Source organism: Mytilus galloprovincialis, chromosome 9 (assembly GCF_965363235.1).
Source record: "Mytilus galloprovincialis chromosome 9, xbMytGall1.hap1.1, whole genome shotgun sequence".
Taxonomy (NCBI): domain Eukaryota; kingdom Metazoa; phylum Mollusca; class Bivalvia; order Mytilida; family Mytilidae; genus Mytilus; species Mytilus galloprovincialis.
This window is the reverse complement of record NC_134846.1, coordinates 39,453,784-39,470,241: the sequence shown is the minus strand read 5'-3', so window position 1 is coordinate 39,470,241 and position 16,458 is coordinate 39,453,784. Positions and strand designations below refer to the sequence as shown.

Sequence of the window (16,458 nt, the reverse complement as noted above, 5' to 3'; positions counted from 1 at the left end):
AAGTGATCAATTGTCCCAAAATATTGAACTTAGCTGCTGGACTAACTGGTTTGTTTTAGAGAACAACATATCCCTAGTTATTATACGAAGCATCCAAGTAAACAGAAATTATCTGTAATGTTATCTTACTGCAATGTTAATTTATATAGACAGGTGGCATCTTTTATCAGAAAGCTGAATAACTTATTGTGATAGGTATATTAATTTGTATGAATTATTTCTTTTTTGTCTTATTTTTTTATATTTTGTCTTATTTTTTTTTTTTTTTTTATTGTTTTTTATTGTTTATTTTTTTTTTTTTTTTGAATGTTACCTTTGTGCTATAAATCATGTTTATCATTGTATATACGAACCTCATGTTACACATATAAAAAAAAATATGTGTCTGAGCGTTGCTTTACAATAAAATCTTGAAATCTTGAAATCTTGGTTATAGAAGTCCAAAATATTAATAAAAACTGCAACCTGCAAAATAAATTCAGAAACAGCAGAAAAATGTTTAAAGGGAGGGATGGGAGGGTTTTTCAGTCCGACTCCTGAATGATTTTTCAGCAACTAACAATATGGTACATTGAAACTGTCTTTTTATGTCTATTTGAATTTAAAAGCAAGAAACTCGTGCTAACATAACGGCCTTGTGTAAAATGTAGACCTTGTTAGTATAATTTTTACCTGAACATAATTAATAAAAGCAATGTGTAAAAATTTAGATTGTTTAAATTTGACAAGTAATACAATAAATAAATTTAATAAATAAATGATTAAATTGTAATATTTTTTACTGGAAAAAAACCAACAAAATATAAAGGTCTTGTTTTAAACTATAAACTAGCGAATTTGATGTTTATTCCTTTTATACCAAGATGATATGATTGGACAAGAACAGTATAATCAGAACCTATATGAATAAGTATTTTCAGATAGGAAGAAAGATTCCTAATATGTATTGTTTCTTATTAGTTCTATGACTAACACAACATAGTAAAACACTGCCACTGTCTAACCTCGTGAATGCTGTTTTTCATTTTCAAATACAAATATAGTCAGATGAGACAGATATTCCTGTTATTTTCAAAGAGACCTTTATCACAAAACCTAGGAAATCCAAGCGGTATTTGGTATTGACTCGGACCGACCGTATTATTATAAAACTAGATTACCTGCTTAAACACAAAATATCTGGCTATTGGTCTAACTTAAAAACGTCAAGAACTATAGAAAATCTTAAAGGTGGAGAATATTTGGTCAGTCCTAGGGTTGGTTACATTAAGTTGAAGAGATGCAACAGACCAACAACAGACACGTTATAAAGTTGCTATTTAACTGCTGAGCGTCCTGATATTTTTTTTTTTCATTTACAAATTGAGGTAAAGACCAATGTTCACGGGAAGGAACTTGCATTTGTTCACGAACAATTGTCCACCTAGTTACATATTTCCCTTTTACATACGCGCGACTTAAGTTTTTTTAAATAATGCTCGTAGTCACTAGCAAATGGTCCAGTCTATGATCTAAGCCTAAGAATTTGCATCAAAATGATGTTGAATAAAAAGTGAACTTATCTCCTGCACCACTTAGAAAACACCATATTTTCAAATTAAACTGTCACATCAATTATATTATGTTAGTTCACAGACACCACATGGTTTCTCTCTCAATTTATAGGTGACAATTGTTGCAAGAAGGGATAAAAATGGAATACACAATACCAATCAAGAAAAGTATCTTTTTTTTCATTATATATGTGATTTTGATTTTTTTACAAAATTTATTTTTTTCAATAAATTGCAAGATTGAAATAATTTAAAAACCATATATAAAAATAATCAGTTTTCAAATAAATCTTGAAAGTCAGGATAAACAACATCAAAGAATATTTCCAAAAAAAAAATATTTTTTAAATTAAAAAAAAGGGGGGAGGGTCAACCCCAAAATGTGCCTGTCGTTTTCCTAAAACTTTTGAAGTTTTACAATTTTGTGTTCAAAACATCTGTTAGTTAAGTAATATTATCGGTCGCCTTATCAGTATGAAATGACAGATTTATAGCCCTACTTAACCATTTTATAATTGAGAGAAGATATGAAATTTTCACTTTCTTGTGCATGGATTTAGAACTGGGTCGACATCGACTTGAATTTTTGTGTCTATCTTATGTTATACACCTCATATGACAGTTGAATCAAAATTTAAATTTTAAAGTACAAAAAAGGCCTTTTTCTGATATCTATAAACATTTTTAGCTCATAAAGTAGAAAAAAAACATGCAACAATTACAAATGTTATTATACAAAAAACAGTGATACTATTATTCCCCAGATTATACCTTTTATAATAGAATTTCTCAGTTTTTCTATAATTTTTCATTTTTCATTTTTTTTTTTTTTTTTGTAATTTTATTGTTTTCCACTTTTGCTTAAACTCTAAAGGAGTAGGTTCAGTAAGACCCCTTTTTGGCCCCAAAATATAGCAGTTTTACAAAATTGTTAAAATGTAAACTTTTAGTTATTTATTGGATAGTAGAATGCTTCTGCTACATAAATAGGGGCTGTTTGACAATATAATGCACATATATATCGGGTACTAGTACCATTAAGTCATGCTAAATTACTGAAATCTTCACAATTCTAGCATTTTAGTTAAATTTTAGACAGTTTTCGTGTGAAACGAAAGTGGCCGCATTCGTGTTCATCCTTAATATTGAAATGTAAGTTGTATTTTATGATAATACATAACATATATAAAGGTTGAGGATGAACACGGATGCGGCCTCTTTCATTTTTGACAAAAATCATCTGAAAAGTGACATTTTTCGGCATGTTTGGTAGATTTTTCATATTTGAGCTTGAATCGGGTTGGTTTTAATGACTAAATCAGTTAAAATCTTTCACATAAATTAATTGATCCAAATGAAATAGACACTTTTAAAAGTGTTTAAAAAGTGGTCAAAATCTTTCGTAAGATGAACCTGAAATTTGAGGCCAAAATCGGTCCTTACCGGACCTACTCCTTTGTTCTACATCTAACATGCAAGAATGATGCCATATATAGCAACTTCTAGTAATTTATTAAGGTTTTTGAAAGTTACTCAAATGTATGTATGTTTGTTTTAATCTTCTAAAATATTAATATGCATTTAATTCCCCTAAGTAAGTATTTCAGAACAAAATAATATTATAAAGTGAAATAACAAAAATACCGAACTCCGAGGAAAATTCAATTAAAAATTGTTATAATCTCGATTTCAAATTAGCACTCGAAAATTGATTACTTACATTACATTTCAATTGTCTGAAAAGGGACTAGATATCAATGGAGCAATCTCAAACTATAAGTCGTCGAAAAACAGACAATACAATGACTAAGAGACAAACAACAGTCTACAAAACACGACACAGAAAACTAAAGATTGAGCAACGCAAACATTCCATAACCGGAAATAAACACATATTCTCCGAAGGATAATCAGTTTCTGCTACACTAGTGACATCCAACGTGATGCTTATGAATGCAGGAATTCGGTGTTAAGTTGTTTGTGTGAAAAAAACCGGGATGGTTGCGTAAATGTTTCTCTTTTTGTTTATATTAGGGCTGCATAACGGTTAAATTGTGACTGTATTACTGTTTTGACTGTGTTACTGTTAACCTAAAAGTGAAAAATAGCCATCCGTCTGATTCTCTGTTCATTGTAACAATACAATACAAGTATAATTGTTTGTCCATATAACATACTATATTCTACATTTATACGGTAAACAAACTGCATGTATTAAAATACACAGTTTATTGGAAGCAGATGTGTCTTGGTGGTAGTTTCATCATTGAGTTACATGTTGGTTTATGTTAACTTTATAAGGGTAACGAAAACTTCTATACAATATTGTTCATAATGTAAATGAACGAAGTTGTATTAATTTTGAAGTTATCACATAGGTGAAAATCCAAAGGAACTCAATGTAAAAATGTTGAAGGTGATTTTACTTATTTTGTCCAACTTTACATACCCTATATAATTAACCTAACATTTTCTTAACCTACATCGCAGAATTAGAATGCATTTCCAATATAAATGAAAGGGTAAACCTTTGTGAATTATAGTTTCTAAAATTTGAAAATCATAAGTTTTAGCTTGCAACCCTTTTTGTTCGAGTTGAATCAAGATAGACCAGAACAATTATACTTTAAAAAAAAGAACTAATGCTTTCATGTAAACAGTCACTAAAATAAACAATGAGCACAGACGAGAAGTTACAGCGGATACGTGATGTATAGTGACTTTTCCTATTTTGTTAACAATCCTTAAATATCAAACATACGATTTGTAAACGCTTTCTGTCATCAGACATTTGTTTTCTGAAGATAGAATTATAAAGATTTTTTCTCCTCAGGATCAACATTTCTTTTGTTTATTGCGTCATTGTGGAATAGATATATTGACAGAATTGTTCTAATTTGGTGAAAAAAATTGGAAAGAGTTATATTTATTCCTCTAGTCGTTAAATGGGAGATTCCAGCGAAGGTAGGTCTGAATATTAATATACATGTATTATTGTGTTTCAGTGGTTAATTTAAATCAATTGTAATCACATATTGCTCTCAGTCGTGATCATTTCAAGTTACAAATAAGTAAACTGTTGGAGTTTTTAGCATGTAGAGGTTGAATAAGGTATCTATTTGACTCTGAATGCTCCTGATAATGTGATATATTTTCAAATAAACCCCCAACTTTGGACCTGATTTGACACCCTACCCCACCCATACGAATCAGTTAATAAAAATATTCACTACGGCAATACTTTTTTCGCCACTAGGTGCAAAGCGAAGCTGAGTAGATGGCGCCCGTCCTTCCGTCCGTCCGTCCCCCTTTATAGTTTAAAGTTATTCCGAAAAACCATCTACAGTTTGAATCCTAGAACATACTTTGCTGTCTGTTTGCATGTGGTCAGGGTTTTGATCTTTATTAATATTTGCTCTAATGAGAGATAGTTGAACTTTGTCATTTTTTGGTAACCAATTCATATATCTCTTAGACTATCTTGTAAGTCATCTGTTTACACTTTTTCTCCGTTCCGACATATGATTTGGCCACTTTTGAAAAAAAACCTGGTTTTTTTTAGCAGCGGAACATGTAAAAGCTTGTGTTTTGGTACCTCCATATCACGACAGAACGTGTTCTGTCCATATACTGCTGCTTAACATCGCATATATAAACAAACATTATATCAATGATTCTACAAATTCTTGAAAGAGTGTCGTGTGGTTATTTATACATCTTCAAGTTAACAAGTAAAACACGCAGACAAACTGACATCTTTGTTAATATCTTTTTTGTTCTGTATAAAACTTATTGTATACAAGTCTACAAAAACGTTTTAAAAAGTTTACTAAATGGTTATTGTTCCATAAGTTTACATATCTATGCTTGAAGTATATATAGAATCAGTACATGATACACAACATGCGACAAATAAAGGAAGGGGGGGGGGGGGGGGGGTAGTAATGACAGGAAACTAAATTAAATTAAGACTTTGATGAATGTAAACTTTAATAAAACTGGAAGTTACATATGGGAAATAGGAAAATAAGAATATATTGCATCACTTACAACAACCTTTAAATTGACCAGTGATTTTTTATTCATTACTGACCAGCAACACCGAAATAATCCAACGATTTTTAAGGGTCCATATGAAGTGTGGACCTAAATGTTCTTTATCTTTAGATATAACGTTTATTCTGTAAAATCTTCAATTAACGATTCTGTAAAATTCTGTACATTTTCTACACTATTATATTAAATAATTATTTTATTTTCCGTTTTTATTCTTTATAATTTTGCAAACTTTTTTGTTCAATTTTGACATTCGCCAGTATTCCTTATTCTGCAACTCCCTTTGAGATCTAATTATATGTGACAATAAATTATTGTGCTTCTCTCTCTGAATTTCGCTTTCTCTCAAGACATTTGTAGTCTTTGTAGTACAGTGTATTTTCCAGAAAATACATCGTGTAAAAACATTTCCGAGGAAACCAAATTAACGGAGGTTGAGACATATGACATAAAAACAGATGTACATTTATGTTTGATATGTCTACAAACCACCCCCCTTTCCCCCCCTTTCCCCCCAACCGAAAAAAAAAAGAAAAAAACAATCGCACACTAGCTGAGACATGACTGGTAATATTGTTTTGTTATTTAGTCCATCTACACAAATGAGGGGGGACCTTAAACAGGACTCCGGGATCGGGTGTTTTTCAGCACGGGATTTCGGGATTGATCCTTTATGGATCCGGCTATTCTTTTTTCGAATTTCGGTATGGTGGGATTGAAATTTCTATAAATTCGGGACCTCGGGATTTCATGTGTTTAAGTCATGGATTTCGGGATCAGGACCCCTGCACCACTTGGACAGAAGCTTGTTTATGATCATAAGATAGTATCAAGAAGAAAATTTTGTTAAAATAAATTTCCACTTTTCCGTATTTTACTTATAAATGGACTTAGTTTTTTTGCCAGAAACAAAACATTCACTCTGTGGTTTAAGTTTTTAAATTTTTTATAATGTTCTTAAACTATCCTGGATTTCTACCAAACTTAGACAAAAGCTTGTTTCTGATCATAAGATATTATTCAGAAGTAAATTTTGTAAAAAAAAAATCCTTTTTTCCGTATTTTACTTATAAATGGACTTAATTTTTCTTCCAGTTAACATTACATACAGTCTGCAGTTTAAAACATTTATTAGATTCATAAACTATCCTGGATTTTTTTACCAAACTTGGAAGCTTCTTTCAATCAAAAGACAGTATCGAGAGGGAAATTTTTTTTGATGTTTTTCCTCATTTTTGTTGAGTCTGCCATTAACAGCAAAAGTAGGCGAGACACTGGGTTCCATTGAACCCTTACGATTTTTTTTTTTTATTCGGTTAATGTTTACCCATATATATATAACAATTTCCTTTGAGGAGACAACCATACGAATCAATACTATTAGGATACTAAGCCCTGTATAAATCTTCAAACCATATACTATTATATATTATATTATACTACATGTTTCTATTTAAAGATTTGTGTTCTATTTTTAACATCGAAATTGCGGACGTGAAAGAAAGCACCATTACAAAAACAAAAAAACAACGTTAGATTACAAAATGTAGCGATGGATTAATGATCGTGAAACATCATTTTTGCTTATTTTTAATTTGTTATAGTCTAAAAACTGTGTATGAATATTAAACTATTGTTCCAACCGTGAACAAGGTTAATTAATTTAAGTGTATTATAGTTTAGTGCCATCTATGACTGACTGACAGCAGCGGCGAATTTATGACCAGTATTAGTTTATGTGGTTCATTTCCTTTTCTCTTATTTGAAAATATTTTTACTTGTTCCGACTGGTGTAATAATTTTCAAAATATGGGAGATATTATAGTCTTACCGTACAATACTAAGTTTTAACTTTAGTATTAATGTCCCAAACTTGCACCCCTTCTGTTTATTTTCTGCTAGACGATGTCTTTTCCCAATGAATATAGGGTTTTCTTGATCATAAACAAGCTTTTATTATAATAATATTGTTTATCAAACAACATATTTTTACCCTGCTTTTAGCTTTTAAACTTATTAAATATGAAATTGTAATGTACAGCTAGACTGGACACGGGGAGGAAACGAGAACAGCCAAACATTTTTACGATATTTTCGTACGCTCCGACCTATAAAAATACTGTACTTGTGCTATTAGAATCGAAATAATTCCTTCATGTCATGCTCTATGCTCATTTAAACATGGGTAGGCATTATATTTGTCGATAGTTTACACTGAGCGTTAAAGAGATGATTTTTCATTGTTAATTATTCATTTTTAGATGGTGACGTTTCCTTATCACCATCTTATGGTGTTTATATATCTCAACGAGCTCGATGCGCTCGTGTATGTAACAAAGTATTTGATTTTAACGAAAGAAATCTCTGTATTACTGAAAAATTATTACACCAGGGTTTTCGATATCACAAACTAGTCAAAAGATTAACTAAATTTTATCATCGATACAAGAACATCATTCGTAAATATAAATCAAGATGTAGACATCTTATACGTTCAGGTATTTCACATCTAATCTTTTATGGTAATATTCTTTACAAAGCACAAAAGTGTCGGCATTCACATCAAAAGCTAATCAAACCTTTAAACAGACTTATTTAAAAGGGATATAGTTACGACATTGTTGTCAGGTCATTAAAGATAGCATATTTTGGTATTAATATTGATTCACTCATAGGGTCTTTGCATCGGAAATAAACACATTTATTATAAAACTAGTTTTTGGCATTATACGGGTTATGTTTTTCTCATATGTTTTATGATGGTATGATACTAAACCCCTAACAGGAGGGATTGTGATTGATTTTCATATGATGAAGACAGAATCTTCCAATCAGTTTAATTCAGGTCTGGAGCTGGCATATCAGTAACTGCTAGTGTAGTCCATTGTTAATTTATGTATCATTGTCATTTTGCTTAGTTTCTTTTGTTACCTATTCTGACATCGGACTCGGACGGCTTCTTTTAAACTGCGTATTGCTGTGTGCTTGTTTTTTCTACATTGGCTAGAGGTATAGGGGAGGGTTGAGATCTCACAAAACATGTTTAACCCCGCCGCACTTTTGCGCCTGTCCCAAGTCAGGAGCCTCTGGCCTTTGTTAGTCTTTAATGATTTTTAATTTTAGTTCAATTATATGTTTTGAAGTTAAGTATGACGTCCATTTTCACTGAACTAGTAAACATTTTTGTTTAGGGCCATTACATATACTTTGTTGAACAGTTCTCTCAGATGATATTTATGATCATGGCAACAGACATAAGAGTATCACTTCTGACGATTTGTACGACGTAGCTGATCACATCGGTAACATAGAAAATCGTCAGAAGTGATACTCTTATGTCTGTTTCCATGATCATAAATATCATCTGAGAGAACTGTTCAACAAAGTATATGTAATGGCCCTAAACAAAAATGTTTACTAGTTCAGTATATGTAATGGCTCAAGTCAACTGAAGCCGGTACGTGCCATTACGGAATTGTTTTTCCTTTTAATTTTAACTCGTTATAACGACTTATATGTAGCTAACTCGTCATAGCGACGTAGTAACTCGTTTGAACGACTTAGCCTAACCTGTTTTATTGATTTAGTAATTACTTTATCGAACTAAATTTGAGTAAAAATAACGTGGATTTCAGCACTTATATGTGAATTACATATATGCGCGTGTAAGGTTATAGTCGAAGGAAATATGTTTCCTTATTAAGTTTATACATTTATGACTAATGAAGTCTATAATGGAACAGTATCGTCTTGTTTTATGATGGATGTGCACTGTTGTTTGTAGGTGGTTTTGGTCCAGTATTTATTGGTTTGTTGTCTCCATAGTTCCCAGCTGGTGCAGCATTTCCATCATAGTATCCTGTAGGAGCAGCATTGCCAGCATGATACCCAGTAGGAGCAGCATTGCCAGCATGATACCCAGTAGGAGCAGCATTTCCAGCATGGTATCCAGTAGGAGCAGCATTTTCGCCGTAGTACCCAGCAGCAGGTGGATTACCGCCAGGATATGACACAGCACCAGCTTATGTAAAAAAAATATACACATGATGCGTAGGAATTAGAATTGCTATTTAAAGATAGATTTGTAAAAGCTGTTATATTTTCCGGAGTTAACCGATGTGTAAAATAGACCAATTTGCTCACAAAGTAATACAAGAACCAGATGGTACCGTTTTGACATCATAACCAAAGAAAAAGTTTGTTTTTTTTTCCTAATCATACAGTTCTTTTCATTTTTTAGAAATCGTCGTTTGTTAATAAAAAGAATTAAAATGTTTTATAAAAAAATATGTTTGATGTGAATTGATACGAAATAAGTTACCATAAGAAGTTATCAATTTTACCAATTATACTAAAAGTTTCCTAATCATCAAAATCATATAAAAAGTACCAGACTGAGTGTTCACTTTTTAAAAAATGCATGATGTTTACAAAAAATATGCTATTAAATATTCTGTATATCTTTTTGATTTTATTGAAAGTAAGTATGAAAGCATGCATACAAAAAAACACGTTAAGAAGGGCGTTACACTTTTTTTTGCTGTAAATGGGCCAGCTATAATAAATATGAAAGGTACTGTGAATTTTTCTTTTTTGGAAGATAGTTCAACGTATTTGCCTCAGTAATGTGTCCGTAGAATTTGTCTTTTATAAATATATTTGGTGATAATAAGTCTAGTGGCAGTTGTCTCCGGTGTACACAGTTTGATGAGTTTAAACACACAAATTAAGCATAAGTAAAAGTATCCGTTAGGTCTTCCGTCTCTTTACTCATACTGAGTTTTATCTTCCACAATGAATATCGTTTTCTATTCAAGAACCATTTTTGAGTATATTTATTAGTACTGTAGTCCTTAAATGAGTATACATGTACCGGTAATACGAAATAAGTTTGTAATCAACACATTTTTAGACTGCAACAATGCTGTTTTTGTTGGTTATTTTTTGTTGTTGGTGTTTTCTTAAAGCATCGACGAATACATATTTGATCTGAATCATCTTTTAAGTAATGTTTTCAAGTGAAAGAAACTCCCATAGTGCTAAATTATTGATAGCTTGTTGGTGTATGACATCTTCATGCATTAGCACAAAAAAACTTGTATAGCGAAGCAACACACATTACATGGACGCTATAAAATGAACAGAACTTGAAAATGCATTTGAACAGAAAATTTGTAATGCACCCAAACATAAACTACGTTTGACTACCACAAGTCTTAGAAATATATTTTTAGCTTCAACGATTTACTTTGAGCAATGATTATTACTAAAACTGCTAATAACGAGAGATGTTGGAGTGGTCTTTTTAGTGCTGGACCGTAAGGCAGGGCTGCATATTTAAATCCACCTGCATAACCAAGAACGCTCCTTGTGGAGCGGACATATACCCTGCAACCTGTTTAAAGGGTTCCCATCTATAGGGACAATGGTAACATGCATGAACTAACTTACTGTTTGGATTGGTTGGATAGATATACCCTGTCGTTGGCTGAGCGGAATTTCCGCTTACAATCACGCCTGTTGTTCGACGACCACGTCTGCAGCATACGAACACCATAATGAATATGCCTAGTCCAACAAGGGCCCCAAGGGCTATCACCACAATAATTGGAGCTGATCTGAAAAATAATAAATACCATTATACTATATATATGGATTGTCGATTATTTGGTAAATTTCAGGAGCTTTGGGAGGAAGTTACGCCCAACGATCCTTAATTACTGGGCGTATCCCTAGACCCGTTCGGTCAATTTCCACTCATCGGAATCTTATTGATACACAAGATACATATAATTTCATTTGTCGAGTATGAAAAATGAAGATTAGAACCATTTTTTCTGTGTTTGTAAGCTGAACATTTGTAAAGATTTTTCTTATTTATATTTGTTTAAGGAAAGAAAACATATATGTGTCGGACTTCCAATGAAGGGTTAATTCTGTGTACTACGCAACTTTCCTTCTAGTTGAAGTAAATAGTCAGAAAAATCTCATCCCTGAACTTCAGTGGATTTTGAAGTCAAAGAATGGAAACGATTTGTTTATTTTTATACATTTAAGAAAGGTGAACTTTGTATTTGACCATGACATCCAGTGTAGTTTTCTTTCTTTGTACATGACACACATTCTAGTACTATAATCAACCTTTCTTTCATAAATAAACACCAAGAGGCTTTCACATTAGAAAGCTAACACGATTTGTCTACATATGCAAAAAGGGGAAAAGGGAGGGGGGGGGCTTCTTTAACCTTATATTTTATTGTTGAGTTTACCTCCTTGTATACGAAACAACTTTTAATAGTTCAAAATAATGCCAATTTCACTTCTGAACCTCAAAAGGGTTAAAGAGTTAAAGAGTGAAAACAATTTGTTTCGAATGGACGGCCATAAAACAACATAAATAAAATTTTATACTTTTAACTTTTTTGTGGTAAAAGTTGAATATCAAAACAATTGGAATTGGTATATCTTTCTGAAAAGCAACATAAAACAACATCACATTGCTTGTTGACATTTAAAAAAAATGACATTTGAAATTAATGAATTATGCACTGAAAAAAAGTCAACTACGATACTGAAATTGAATGTTGAATTAATGATTAAAATAGTGAATTAAAGACTTAATAGTGAATGGATGACTAAAACATATTTTTGTATAGATAGTGTCGTAAATCAATATGCTATACTTACAATACGTACACACTGCGATTAGTACAGTACATCCCGATCGCATTATATCCGTAATTGTAGTAAGTGCAGTATGCATCTAAAACACCTACTAAAACATAAAATGCAGTTATTTTAATTTTAACTATGTTTTACATTATGTCGTGGTGGACCGTTCCAGTTAAAGCCGTCTATACGGTATGGATTTTGCTCATTGTTGAGGCCTACGTTGACCTATATAGTCGTTCATATATGTGTCATTTGGTCTCTGGTGGATAGTTGTCTTATTGGGTTTCATACCATATCTTCTTATTTCTATATTTAAGTGTTTAAATATAAATCTCCGTGGCGGATCCGAATGGGGGGTAAATCGTTCTTTTTAGCCTCGCTTCATTCGGCAGTATATAATCAGTTTTATGAATTACGTCCCCCTCTTTTCATAAATCCAGGATCTACATATGTACATTGATAAAGCATAGGTTCTCAGCTAGACTTTTGCTGAGGAGAATTACCGTTCTATAGGATAGAAAGTATATATTCAAAACAATATCGTGTTAAATTTGTTTGAAAAGGATAACTGCATTTGTCACACATTGCTTTCAATATTCCATTCAACGGGTCTAAGTCACTGCATATTACAAATAAGCACGTTGTTAATGTCTGTGTCATTTTGGTCTTTTGTGGATAGTTGTCTCATTGGCAATCATACCACATCTTCTTTTTTATAACATCCGTTTCCTCCAAAAAAACAACAACACAACAACGAACAACACACGGTAAAACAAGTCGGACTTGGTACAGGATTATGTCGATCTATTGCGTTTAAACCAAGTTAACGTAAATGCAAGACCTCCTCCCGCAATTGTCAATCTGGAACCTGTGTCGTACAACTAAGACGAACAATAAAAAAAATACCACACAATCCTGCTACATGTAGCAATAGAATGACCACTAATTTGAACAAGGAAAAAAAAGACCAGCACATCATTTTGAAAGCATGGTACAAATGTGATAACTTCTACAGAAAGAAAGCTAGACGAGGTACATGTAGCTATTTTACATGTAGCTGTGGGTTGGATACTGCCGCTCATGAAAAAAAAAAAAGAAAATACACAAGATGGAAAAAAACACCAAAACAATTAAGACACAATACAAAAAAAAACAAAAAAACAAAAAACAAAAAAAACAAAACAAACACAATCCTGATAACAGGTTAGTTGGTGCTGAATAATATTATGCATATCATAGTGATTATTTGCAATTCACAATTCATTACCCTATTAATCACTGCATATATGTAACTACATGTATCTATAATTCACCGTCAACATTATTTGACTATTTATTCTTTTCCGTTATCATTCAATAACTTAGTACATATCAGACAAACTTACTGTACTATGTCATGTATGTGTTTGCGTGTTTATATGAAATCCATAAAATGCGTAGTAGATCGAAATCCCTATATATTAAGAGAGTATTATAATATTAAAATAAACATATAACAAAATTTTCTATAAAATTTAAAATACTATGCATTTGAAATAGATAAAACAATCATACTAACCAAGAAGCTGCAATATAACAACGAATAGTAACATTTTTGTCCAACTTGATGGTTTAGTGTCCTTCAAAGTTAATTAATAATAAAATAAACTTGTAATAAGTGTACTTGTACGATGCTAACACTTCCGATTTAAGTTTTTGAAAAATAAAGCGTATATGTATCATCAATTTGTTTACTTTCCTGTTAAAAAAATGTCGTATTTAAACATGGAGACTGAGAGTGGTATTACCTAATATTTAATTAATTCGGCGGACTTATTGTTTTTTTTTTTTTTATTTTGAAAGATGCAATCATCTGCTTAACATTTGTTTCATATATTTTGTAGGTACTAGTTTTCATGAATGGATAGAAATAGATATTCGTGAATGATTTTGAAAAATTGAACTCAACCTTGTACCCGTACAGATTTTATTGGCAGCATATTTACATTGTAGTCATTGTGTATTTTGTTTTTGGCCGCTATTATACTTCAATGTTAGTACGCATACAACCTTTGATCATTGCATTCTTAAAATCAATAAGATCGCTTCCTTTTAAGAAATTTACGAAATTCTTTTCAAGTCATCTCAATGCAAAAAATACCAGTAATTACAGTATTACTAAAATAAAACGACTTGGATGCCAAATTTATCAGTCAGACGATTTCACAAATGTCAAATATAATATCAGTCAGACAATTTCACAAATGTCAACTATATCAGTCAGACGATTTTATAAATGTCAACTATATCAGTCAGACGATTTCACAAATGTCTAATATATCAGTCAGACGATTTCACAAATGTCTAATATATCAGTCAGACGATTTCACAAATGTCAACTATATCAGTCAGACGATTACACAAATGTCAATTTCACAAATGACAACTATATCAGTCAGACAATTTCATAAATGACAACTATATCAGTCAGACGATTTCACAAATGTTAAATATATCAGTCAGACGATTTCACAAATGTCACATACATCTATCAGAAGGATACCTCTCAATACTGAATACTCGCTCGATCCATTACTCCCAAATTAACAAACAAATTTTATACTAATCTAGGAAGGACAGTTACTTCGACACTTTTGAGGTCCAATATCTCTAAAATTTTATCCAACCTCTCTTGTTTTGGACAAAAACCAGAGGCAGACGTGTAAATAATCACACAGTTTTTCACGGAACAAATGTACACTGACTCTTAGATATTTTGAAATTGACAAATATAGAGAGAATAACTTTCGAATCAGATATTTTCGCTCATCAAGCAACGAATATACACACCAAAATAATGAAAAATCTGCAAATAATTTTTTTTTTTGGCGAATGTACAATGTACGGCATGGCTTGCAATGAATTGGTGGGGCTGCCGAGAAAAGTGTTAATGACAAGCTCCTAAATTAAAGCATAAATTGTAATCGTTATCCTTATATGTCTTTATCCTTCCTTATCTTTACAATATTTGCATATCATTATCCTTATAATATTTACATATCATTATCCTTATTATATTTACATGTCATTGTCCTTATATAATATCTACAAATCCTTATATTTATAATATCTACATATCATTATCCGTATACTTCACATTATCAATAATTGTGTAACGTTAAACATTAACTATCCATTAGTTTAAACATATTTTATTTGCTGAATTAAAGCAAAATGGATTAGCCACAAGTAAATCATACTTATGAAGTCTTCTCCATAATACAATATAAAGTTACAATAATAGTATAATATAATGGACATGCATATAAAACAAACAATTTAAGCAATATAATACTAGCTTTGATAGGTGAACAAAGAGGATAGAAAGTAAAAAGAGAAAAAGAAGTTTGAAAAGTCGTATAATTCTGTGACGATGACTTGTGAATTGATGACAATGATGACGTTCCGTGTCCGTAATATATAACGCTCTATCAAGGTATAAGAAATCTGTTTGACCTTTTTATGAAATTTTGAACATGTTTGAAAATTTGAATATTTTGTTCGTTCGAAAGTTCCAAGTGTCCGCAAATTAATAGTTTTGTATCTAAAACAAAGTTTTCAGATAGCCAGTTAAGGTTATGGAATAAGGTTTTTCTACATAATGTGTATTTTGGGCAAACGAAGAAGTAATGGTAGACATCCTCAATATCGGACCCACAATGGCAAGAAGGATCATCTATAATATTAGCTCTAAATAGGTCATTGTTTAAGAATGAAGCGGAACATCGCAATTGCATTTAATTTCCTTGGGCCGTACAAATAAAACGTTTCAATTTTACATAATAGACTATCATTTTTTAATTCTTTCTTAAATTTAGAAATAGAGTCGACACTGCGAATTTTTGGATCAAGTTTATTCCATTCACGTATAGTAGAGGGAATAAACGATTCAGTAGTAAGTAGTAACTATCCATTAAACACATACATCTTAATCAAACATATACATGTATACAATACTTGAACAAAAATTAATCGGATACTGGCCCTGGGTTCAGAAGGCATAGCTCAGCACCGAAAAAGACAGTTTAGTTTTAGTAAGTAACGTGACACATTGCATAGTGTATATGTTGTGTTGCTTACTTTGCACCAATCAATATTACATACAGGCGGAATGTACATTCTACTTAATCTTTATTTT

The 16,458-nt window shown here is 31.5% G+C and overlaps 1 protein-coding gene across 2 annotated transcripts; it reads right to left on the bottom strand.

The window, feature by feature from the left end:
• Nucleotides 1-9,235: 9,235 nt before the first annotated feature.
• LOC143046789 (uncharacterized) lies at nt 9,236-13,979 on the bottom strand. 2 transcript variants are annotated; one of them, XM_076219861.1, is made up of 4 exons: nt 13,840-13,979; nt 12,297-12,384; nt 11,061-11,227; nt 9,236-9,630 (listed from the first exon to the last, which is right to left on the bottom strand). In XM_076219861.1, exons 1-4 carry the CDS (start codon nt 13,871-13,873, stop codon nt 9,365-9,367), a joined length of 555 nt encoding a protein of 184 aa, XP_076075976.1. In that variant the 5' UTR covers nt 13,874-13,979; the 3' UTR covers nt 9,236-9,364. The 2 variants fall into 2 exon arrangements, with proteins under 2 accessions (XP_076075976.1, XP_076075977.1); XM_076219862.1 differs by having other exon boundaries at nt 12,297-12,381; nt 13,840-13,960.
• Between the last annotated feature and the right edge of the window lie 2,479 nt (nt 13,980-16,458).